General features: G+C 32.2%; 1 protein-coding gene across 3 annotated transcripts; it reads right to left on the reverse strand.

Moving 5' to 3' along the window:
- Positions 1 to 2,238: 2,238 nt before the first annotated feature.
- Positions 2,239 to 10,893, reverse strand: spn-E (tudor domain containing 9 protein spindle E). 3 transcript variants are annotated; one of them, XM_088192328.1, is made up of 25 exons: positions 10,675 to 10,893; positions 10,238 to 10,378; positions 9,950 to 10,171; positions 9,794 to 9,869; positions 8,632 to 8,759; positions 8,396 to 8,563; positions 8,242 to 8,257; positions 7,879 to 8,169; positions 7,640 to 7,803; positions 7,400 to 7,567; positions 7,164 to 7,326; positions 6,639 to 6,766; positions 6,120 to 6,565; positions 5,620 to 5,659; positions 5,182 to 5,273; positions 4,951 to 5,107; positions 4,656 to 4,877; positions 4,365 to 4,586; positions 3,925 to 4,044; positions 3,704 to 3,864; positions 3,521 to 3,637; positions 3,190 to 3,457; positions 2,992 to 3,104; positions 2,565 to 2,777; positions 2,239 to 2,490 (listed from the first exon to the last, which is right to left on the reverse strand). In XM_088192328.1, the coding sequence occupies exons 1-25, from the start codon at positions 10,858 to 10,860 to the stop codon at positions 2,355 to 2,357; spliced, it is 4,158 nt and encodes a 1,385-aa protein (XP_088048454.1). In that variant the 5' UTR covers positions 10,861 to 10,893; the 3' UTR covers positions 2,239 to 2,354. The 3 variants fall into 3 exon arrangements, with proteins under 3 accessions (XP_088048454.1, XP_088048453.1, XP_088048451.1); XM_088192327.1 differs by having other exon boundaries at positions 2,239 to 2,487; positions 7,879 to 8,257; XM_088192325.1 differs by having other exon boundaries at positions 7,879 to 8,257.
- Between the last annotated feature and the right edge of the window lie 305 nt (positions 10,894 to 11,198).

Below are 11,198 nucleotides of genomic sequence, written 5' to 3' on the forward strand. Positions count from 1 at the left end.
GTTTTAAAAATAACTTTGAATGTTGATGATAAGTTGAGAATTTATTTCTTACATTAAAAGGTCATTAGATTATCACTTGTGTTAAACAAACAACTTTGGACAAATATGTTTTCTACTTGATTGTTAGTGTATTATTGATAGTGTAATCATCAACGAAAAGAAAATATTATTAACCAGACACTTACACATTTAAAAGTATAATATTATGGGAATGAAAAGATTTAATTAAAGAAATATTTATTATTTGATATAAAATCCCTCATTTTGAATATTGATAATGCAGGTCAATCAGACGCGTACGTTTTTGTAATGGTAATTATATTTATTGTAACAATAAAACTGTGAAGAATTATTAATGTTGATTCTCTTGTCATCGAAGGTTGTGGTCCATCATATATCCTATGTGTCTTAGGATGGCTTACGACTCATTTTGCTAGCCAGTTGCAGATTTCACCTGCATCCCTTAATATTTCCGAATATGTGTAACTATATAGCTGCTTTAATTTATATTCTTATCTACTAGTACTGTAATAAAAAAAAAACTATCTGCAGCATTAAAAACATTCAGAAAAGTAGTACAGAAGTAAAAATAATAGTCAAAAATTCTAAACCAGAAAATCATCCAGTAGAAATTGACGATGGAGAATATTAAAATGAAAACTGCCATTTATACATACATATATAAAATTGAACATACCATTTGACTAATTGAAATATTTTTTGCATAGTTACTCTTTGGGACCCTACTCAAAACATAGAATAAACTTATATATTACATATGTGTATTATAGTGAATACCATCCATTTCAAATTTTACTTAGTTGTGTTTTAGGAGTCTGAGATAAAGACGCCACTACACCCCCCCCCCTTCCATCCATATAATTGATAAATAAATTAGATCAGTTGCAAATTTTGCTTTAAAATTAAATAAAGTGCCTGTATCATTAAAAAAAATTAAAGTTGAAAAAATTATATTCTGGTTTGTGTGTTGATATTCATATTGTCAGCGTATATTAGCATTAAAGCTTCACCAAAAGGCCTATCTTTTGTAGTATGCTCAGCTACATTAAGCAATGCGTGAGATAAAGCGTCACTTTGACATACTCCCAATTGTATTCGCAAGGATCTGTAAGTATACCGGTGCTTTTATTTTGAAAGGTCTGACGAAAGTTAATGGCATATTTCTGTTTTCACTATTGCTTCATGGAAAAATCTGGTCTACGTGGGCATGTAGTTGTCATGTTCAGTTTTCACTTGGGACAGTAAAGGTTTCACTAATATATTGGACAAAAGTTCTCATGCCATGTTTAACAGTAATGTGCTTCCGTAATTTGAGCACAAAGCACATCGCCTATTACGTGAATAGAATTTATAATGAATTTACACCAATTTGAAGGTATCTCTTATTTTTCCATATGTACCAACTATTATTTATTATATTTATTCCTTATCATGTTAAATGACTTTTTCAACAGAGTGAAGTATTAAAACCATTTATCCTTTAGTTTTATTTATCAATGTTGAATTATCAGCATATTGGAAATTTCTTTACCTATTGATATTTCAAGGTGTTTCCATATTTAATTTTCAGTTAAATATATTGGTGATTTAATGGTTGCTAATTATATATTATATGTATTTCTTTATTAACTAGTTATTACAAAATTATTTAATAAAAAAAACACATCATTAAGAATTTGTATGACAGGTCAAGTTTATTAAGAATATGTATGAAAAAAAAAATATACAAACAAATTAGTGACAGTGACAGAACTATTTGTTTTACCTTCTTATTTATTATTAAATATAATATAATAAAGGTGTTTCTTAAACTGACATTAAACATATTTAAATTATTTTTATTCTGGCACAATTGTTATCGTTATTATTGGAAAATTTGCAAGATACTGTTACTTTAGAAATAACCTTATGTATATTGTGTAATTATAATATCACTTGGAAATATATTTTACAATATATATATATATATATATATATATATATATATATATATATATATATATATATATATATATATATATATATATATATATATATATATATATATAAAAAGTACCTTTACACAGTAGCCTTAACATAGTGAACTATAATAGTTATTATTAGTTTCAACTAGAGAAGTGTCGCTGATAATGTCTATTCAATTACTAACTAATTCAGGTAACATTTGCTAATACATTTAGAAATTGTACACATAAATAAGGTTACCTAATAACAAATATCACAAATTAAACGAGTCATTTTCACAATTGGAAAGTACTTTTGCTCACGGGTTTATTACATCAAACAAAGTATAGTATAATTCTCGTTCCCATGACCATGATCCATCTTTGTCACTAATTTTTGGATAAGCTTAGTTCTTGTTCAATATGCATTCTGGAGTGTAAATGCATACTGAGGTTGTGCATGGTAAGCATACCAGTGCCGCAAAGCGTACAATTGAGTATCATGTTATTGTCTTGAAAAGAACTGCTGTAACAAAAAAAAATATAATATAAAATCCGCAATGTTTAAATAGATAAGCGAAAACATTCAAATCAATTTACATATTGCTTAAAGCATGCAATTTTTTATTTTCCAGCACAAGTTTTTCTATTATGTTCCTGTTGCGTGGTTTTAGTTTTATTCCTGAAATGGGAGGCAGTATGTAATTACTGACATCCTCGACTTCGAAAGCTTCATAATTGTCCATGGAGTTCCAACTCCAGACGTTTCTAGTTGGTTCAAAATTATGATTTTTGCGTTGTACCGAGAGAAGTCTGAAAAGCAAATGATAAGTTAGGATGGTGATGCAATACACAAAATGACAATAAAATATTTTAAAGGCTAACAATAGTATTTTACGCATTCAAAAGATACTGTTATAAAATATGTTATGTATCTTAAAGCTTATTTTCTCAAAAAAGTTATAATGATGGTTCTTAAATAAATCTACAGCTTCGTAGAAAAAAATTGGGCATAATTGAAACGTACTTGTTAACGAGGATTTTTATTTTATTTGACGTATGTAGTTTGGTATCTTCGTCAAAATATCCAGTTTCCATGTTAGATAAAGCGATACTAATAGTCTTTCTTAGCAAGTTGATCTAAAAATATAATACATACTCCAAATCAGAATTGACCCTAAGATATAAATATATACAAAGCAATTATAAAAAATAGTATATATACATTTTCCAGATCTTCATTAGTAATCTCCACATTTGTGTCTACTACTATGTCATATTCGGGGAATAGAGCTTTGCCGTTGATGTGTCCGAGTCCACACAGTGTTGAAACAAAGCAAGAGTGATGCTCGTCTGTAACCAATTGCGCTGTAGGACTAAAGATCAGGGCCAAGATTGAAGCGATGCCCGGCAAGTTTGGCATGATCGTCGTATTTCTTATGGTGTAGCGGCTTCCGCTCTCAGATTCGCTGATGCTCGCTGCGATCAGCATACTTGAACATACAAATAATAATTATATATTGTTTAATATAAGTAAAAAGCACAGGTAAAATTACCGTGCAGCAGCATTCGAATCCGTATTCAATAGAACGGAGTTGACAGAACTTCTGTCGATATCAATCGCTTTGTTGGCTCCGATGTTGAATAAGCCAGTGACTGTAGTTTCCAATGGGCTAAAACAGTGATTTATATAAATATTTTTGCATATAAAAAAAGAAAACAAACTTACGTTGATTTACCTGAAAGGTCCTTTCAACGATATTCTCTGGGTGCAGTATCTTTCGTCCGGCGCCATATGCCTGGAAACGCGTTGAACATTTTTTAGAATTTGTTCGTTATTATGAACATGTATTTCGACCGGTTGCATAGTGTCGACTCTCCTACGCAGATCTCTGTTAACCTAAATTTATAATAAGGAATGTAACAAAGAGCAAATTTATATAACGACCGAATTGATTACTTTTGACAAGTAGCTTTCTTCAGAGGTTTGAGCGAAACCTTCTCTTACTAGCAACTCGTTGATATTCACACTTCCATTGAACAGTTCAAGCGATATTATGGAGAACACAACAGAAAACACCTGAAATAGATTAACATATTTTTTGATTATCAACTCTTAAATTAACATTATGTAATAAAAAACACACGAAAATTCAAGTAATTTAGAGATTCACATACGAGTAGTATTTAAAAAATATATAAGATGCTACAGAAAAACAAACGTGAAGATCTTTTAATGAACACGTTACAGACCGCGCAGGTGTTGAATAAATGTCTACATCTTTTGATCTATTTTAAAATTACACTTAAAATCAGTTCTTGCTTAGCTTAGTCTATTTATTGAAATGTGTTCATTGAAGATGATTGCATATGATCTTTAAAATATTTTTACCAATTTACCTTTCCTTTAAGACGCTTGCCTTCCGTAAGCTCCCTGATTTTATTCAGAGCATCTGTACTCCAAAACCCTCTAATATCTTTAATGATCGACGGAGTTAACTCGGAAAGCACAAATTGAAAAGCTGCCGGCTTAATCATTCTCAGATCATAGAGCGACGGTCCGAGCAATCGCAAATTGTCTATTCTAACCATTTTAACCTTCCCCATATCGATGAATGACACCTGCAATTTTTATAACCATAAAAAACATATTATGAAGAATAAAAGAAACATTTAAAAAATGAAAATCACCATAGCTTTATCGCAATCGACCAAGGATTCAACGACAACTCTGTAAAACTGCTGCTGGGGAGTATTATTATCATAAGCTGCATACAATTCTCCAATAGCTGGTGGGTAATTTAAAATAACTAATTCTGCATATGGTGCGTTCAGCTTGTTATTTATTCGTTTCAATTCTTGAAGCGAGCTTTCGTCAGCGTATTGAGCCCAAAAGAGTCCAGTCATATCAGACTGAAAACAAGTAGACTATATTGTACGACTCAAATACACTACCGATTGAATCATATTTAAAATGTATACATACCCTGAGAAGTCTCAGTATTACGTAACTTTCATCTATACCAGGCAAACATGGAACTATATACATGTTCTTATCTAAAGAGGACATTTCCAATTTTTTTGATAAGTGTGCGTCCGTGGAAATACCCAGCTCGGAGGCACGATGTAAAGCTTCTTGTAATCTTAAAAAAAAACATAATTTGTCATTGCTGTATAACTAATACACGTGGTTTATTTTTGTATCAAGTATACTTACGGCAAAACATTCAAGATCATGGGAACTTTTGACATTCTCATTTTTATTACTTGGTATATAGGTAATGATACTTTTCCCATTACTGAATCGCTCTGTATGAATAATTTTTTATTAAATTTTGTTTATGAGTAGGGTAAAAGTGTACAGTACAAATTTAATTGTTTATATGAACGTTAGAATGCGTAAATCTCAGTTAGTTTGCAAGGTGTCATGATGGATTGTAGGTAAATGGTAGTTACAGCCAGTTCGAGCAAATAGTAATCTTTATTTTTTATAATAATTAACATAACCAAACCTTGCGTGTCTGATCTGAATAAAAAATAAAGTCAGTTAGCTACACTGCTTTATCGGAATTATAAATTCTGATTATCAACCTTTACGCCAGACCAGTGGTATCCAACCGAAATGGATTACTGGGGTAAAAACAAAAACACTTACCTCATCTATGCCGATCGATGGAAATGACAAAATTATCTTGCTGAAATGAAATATAAAAAAATTAATAAGTGTCCAAATTATTGTTATCTTATATTGCTTATCTGAAATTACATTTCATCAAAATTAAGAATGGCTAAGTAGATCTGAAGAAAAAATACTGAAGTCTAAAGCCAGGATTATCAGTGAAAGACTATGGAGAAGTGTAATGTTGCAGTTGATTCCTTTATGCTTTGGCTAGCAAGGTTGCGGTTTAATATATGGTCGGTATTGTACTCATGGCAAGCAGAAATAAACTCGAGGACTTAAAAATATTGTTTAGACTAAATATGTAAGAAATGACACAATACTCTAATGGTAAACGTATAAAAGAAACATAGAAAACAAGCATTAAATAGGATAGCATCAATGTCTTTGGAATTACTTGGGTGCTTTTTAAAACGTCCAAAGCATCTAATGAACGGAACTTATACAACATAATACGTAAAATTTACATAAATTACCTGCTATTTTTATCAAAGTCAAATTGCATATTTTTGGCAGTGCAGCCGTTATTTTCCAACATTTTCATAAGTTGGGAAACATACAGTTCACCAGGCTGACGGTTATCCATATTTGTGAAATAAACGCTATTGAAAGGGTTCCATCCGTTGAGTTCCTTAGCTGCCTCGCGATCGTCTTCGTACCGATTGCTCATAAGGAAATAATTCGGGTAGAAAGCGCCTGCCATTATTATCTTCAAAACGAGCGTAAGCTCGACTTTTGACCAAATTTTCGATTTTTGCTGATTGATCTGTATGTCCACGGAATGCAGCCTCATCTTTATTTCATTGACGAGCTTAACCCAGTCCCTTACAGAATTCTGTTGTAGGAAAAAGTTGTCAGCCCAATCATTAAACCCTCCACTCCTCGCAGTGAAATTTCTCCCTTTGTCGAGAGATTTGTAAACCTGGAAATTAAATTAAAAATATATTTCAATATACTTAAAAATATAAAATAAATGTATAAAATTATAAATGTACCGCATAAACATGTAAAAAGGCAATACAGTCACTCATTGATCCTTGGGCCCATGATACTTTGCTGTTATACGTTGCTAAGAGTTTTAAAAACGGTGCCTTAAATATGTTTTTCGTTGAAATGGCAGCTCCTATAACATATATGTATGTATGTAATGATCAATTGAGGTTTATGCTATTTTTGGATAATATTGTATCATATAATAAAATGTTTTTTTATAAGGCATGTTATTGATAGAACACAGATATCACTAGAAAATATTAATACGCTATTTCTCAAATTCAAACTAATGTTGTGTAGAATGTGCAGACATCAGCCATCGTAGTAAAAACGAGACATGCATTTGTAAATCTCAGAGTTTAAGAGAAAATATTTTCGCCCACTCAAGTAAGGTTGCTCATTTGCACTATCACAAAGATTGTAAAAAATGATAATTGACTAGACTTTAGAAAAACGAGTTGACAGGATCTAGGGTGCACGATTTTCTACATACAATAGATGATTACGAACCTCATTTATGAACATACCTATTATTATAGCTTCTTCTACGCATCCGAAAATATATCCGAGCACAATCAACTTAGACACTCTGAGATCTAAGGGTAGCTTGCTCATAATTTCCCCGAGAAAGGTTATATCTCCGTCTTCATTTGAGTCAACATTGTTCACTGTTTTATATAAAGCACCCATCTAATAAAAAAAAAAAACATTCAGTTAAATGCTAAATAGTACACTTTAATAAAATATACACTATTTAACCCACTGTTTTAAGGAGTAATATATTTTTATGAATGTTGCTGAGATCTGGTGGGTTCATAGCGAGAGCCAAAATGTTTTTCGGGGAACCCATCTTAAGCATTTTGGCGCTCAAGATGAGAGTTTCAATGTTCGATCTTTGGATTTCTGGCACGTTTTCTTCGGCAAAGTTTTCCTAGAAAAAGTTTTCATTTGAATTGTTTTATTTATTGCGATTTTTTCTTTATTAAAATATAAGAGGACTCACATAGAAACATTTCGGCACAAGACGGTAAACTTTTCCTGGTTTTACGCGACCAGCCCTACCTGCTCTCTGAATGCAGCTCGCTTTAGATGTCCAATTTAATTGAAGCATCGGGAATTGCGAGCCAGGTTTGACAACATTAATTTTCGTAAGACAGAAGTCGATGACTGAAAACGTAATATGTTAACAAATATCATAAAGTGATATATACATACATATGTGATTGTGTATATTATAAATACCATATTTGACATCCGGTACTGTTATTGAGCTTTCGGCTATGTTTGTCGCCAAAAGGATTTTTCTATAACCATTTGGCGGTTTTTGAAACGCTTTATTTTGCTCAAAGACCGTGATTGTAGAATGAAGGGGAACCAACCACCACTTGTGCATTGGGCTTTTGTCGTCAATTTTCATACGTCTAGCTTCCGAATTTAACAGGCAGTATAAATATTCAATCGTTGATAATCCGGGTAAGAAAATCAACACACATGGTCTTTGCTCATCTTGAGCTGTGTCTTCTTCTCTTAAATCTATCGTTTCAAACGCATTTAAAAGTTTGACCGTTAACTCAAACATTTCATCTGTTATTTCAGCTTTGTTACCTTCGAATGCGGGTACCTGTAAATGTATTATTGGCTTTATTAAATTTAATTGTAAAAGTATAAGTGAACTATTCAGTATATTTAAATATTGTTTTAGCATAAAAATTTGCCTGAAATGATTATTTTTTCATGATAACTTTGAAGAAATACTCACTCGCAATTTTGAAAGGTGATCAAGATAGAATATCTGTACTATGTGCGGTTTTATATTGTCTCTGTGCCTAACTGTTAAGACAGGGACACTTTCGAAAGCATCTGACACACTCATTGCGAAATAATCTGCAAATGCTACAACATTAAAAGTTGCAGACATCAGTATAACCTAAAAAATAAAAACAGCATTTTGTAATGATTTGTATTGTTAATAAATGTGCTAACTATCATATTTACCTTGACGTTGTGAGAATTGTTTCTCAGCAATTTTCTTATAACGATAAGAAGAAAATCCATTTCTTGATCACGTTCGTGTACTTCGTCTAATATTATATGGGTGTAATTTCTTAATGACTGCTTTGAAACTGTATAAAAATATAAATTTTTGTATAAGAGTGGTTTATGAATTGAAAATAAATTGTACGAGCTCGGATCTGTCTGACTGAGCTCGGTAGATTTATAGAAGAAAAGTTAAATTTATATAGTGTCTAAATTTAAATGACATTTATTAATAATAATAATATATACATACGTATATATACCTTGATCTCTTCATACATTTTCAATAATGATAATAACTTTAATTTTAGTATAGTTAAAATTATATTTTTTATTATGTATTAATGTATGTAATATTTACATATCTAGAGTCTCAAGTGCATCTTAAATTTATATTATTTTTTCTATTGTATAGTGATATAATAGAAATGGGTCATAAAATAATAAAACTTTGAAAAAATTTAGACGTCGGCGGCAACTTTATAAAGGCACTGTAAACGGTCGTTTACGCGAGCACGATCTCTGCTCAGATCTGCTTGACCATGTCCGATCCGTTTGTTTTGAGCACGGACAACGGACAGACAACAGACGGATCTGTCCGACAGTTTTAACCCCACACACTGGCGGATTTGTCCGTCGGACATCCATTTCGGACAAATCCGACGGGCAAATCAACGCTCAAGGAATACTCAAGGGCTAAAAACGCTCAAGGAATACTCAAGTCTCAGCAGTGAAATATTAATTCAATGGCTAATTGAAAAGACTGGAGCATTGATGAAAAGCGATGCATATATGTTATGTTAATTTACTGCAACTACTCAGAAGCCAATCAGTATTTTATTGCCAGAAGCAGAGTCAGTTTTAGCGTGGAGCCAAGTAAGCCTCGGCTTAGGGCACCACGGTAAAAGGCATTTTAAGGGGTGCCTAATTTTGAATTAATAGGCATATAGGCATCTTTGTGACAATATATTTTTTGCACGAATAGTGAATTCAATCCATTCGAAGCTTCAGCATGGAGCATTGATTCAAATGGATCACATTAATAGTTAATGATAAATATTTAAAAAAAGTATCAGTCATGTTTTTCTGTGAGTCATCCATTAGTATTTCTAATACTCACTGATTTCATTAAGAAGTACTCCAGTCGTCACATACTGTAGCCGCGTATCTTCACTCAATTTTTTCTCTAGTCCGACCTTTTAACAAGTAATTATTATTAAATAAATGTCACGAAAACATATCGCGAGATTATTGATATAGTTGAAATAAAAGTCACCCTGTAGCCAATGAGTTCTCCCACTTGACAAGAATGTTCGCATGCCACACGATCTGCGATGCACATCGCTGCTATCCTACGCGGTTGCGTAACAATAATATTGCAGTGCTGTTGTGCGTCATAACACTCTTTTAAGATCCATTGTGGTATTTGTGTTGTTTTTCCGCATCCCGTGGGACCTTCGATGATTGTTACAGTTTGGGAGGCTATAAGTCCAAGGATCTGGTGTAGAAAGTTACGATTAGAAAGCAATCAGCTAAGAGTCAATTGAAAATTTAAATGGCATACCCTCGATTTGTAGTCTTCGATAGGAAGTTTAGTTTTACTTCTGTTAAAATTGTATTTTCTCAATACAATTGGAGTGTTGCGGGCAAATTCAGAATTTTTCTTGCATTCGTCATCTTCGTCATAATCAAAAGTTTGAAGGTCCTTGTTAAAAGAGAGTATGTGATATGTACATCGTTATAAGCAAAAAGGAAATTGAGAAAAAGTAAGATATTGTCGTTCAAAAGCAAAAGTAGTCATCTAGCCTCACAATAAGTATAACAGTTTTGCTTTTGAATGTTTATGTGTAATGATCGGATAGTTGTCTTTACTTTTTTTATTAAAATAAAATTGTGCAATACATCAAATGTGAAATGGATTTTTCTTTAATTGCGAGAGTTTAATTATCAAAAACAACAAAGAGAACCCGCTATCCGATTAGAAACTATATGTAATATTACCAGCATTTGTTGCCTTTCATCTTCTTGAATCTTTTGGGCATATTCCTGGCCTATATGCAATTTCTCCTTCTTTTGACAACTCGAGGAACTTGCATAGCTCGAGATTATTCTATACCCACCTGACTGAGAGCCACTCAATTGCTCAGTTGGGGCATTAGATTTGAAAAAATTGTTTATTTCGTCCATCGTACATCACCGTTTTTGGAAATGAAGTGTTGCAAATGCGAAAAATGTCATTGTTGCCAGGCCGCAGCTAGTGATGCGCATAATTTAGGGATGCGCCGACGGAAAAAAAACTCCGGCTTATTCACGATAAAAACATGTTTGTTTTTGTAAGAATAAATGTAAAATTTAAAGAAATATAAAAAAAAGTGATGATTGTTTTTGCGTCCTCCTATTCGGTTTAAATACTTTGACTAATACTCTCACATCACATATTTTTAAAACATAGTGTAATATCTAAGTGCAGAATAACCATGAAGCAACATACGTAAAGTGACTAAATTTTAACATTGGTGAAACGG

This window comes from Plectrocnemia conspersa, unplaced genomic scaffold, assembly GCF_051122295.1.
Source record: "Plectrocnemia conspersa isolate PC_06_02 unplaced genomic scaffold, ASM5112229v1 ptg000009l, whole genome shotgun sequence".
Classification (NCBI taxonomy): Eukaryota; Metazoa; Arthropoda; class Insecta; order Trichoptera; family Polycentropodidae; genus Plectrocnemia; species Plectrocnemia conspersa.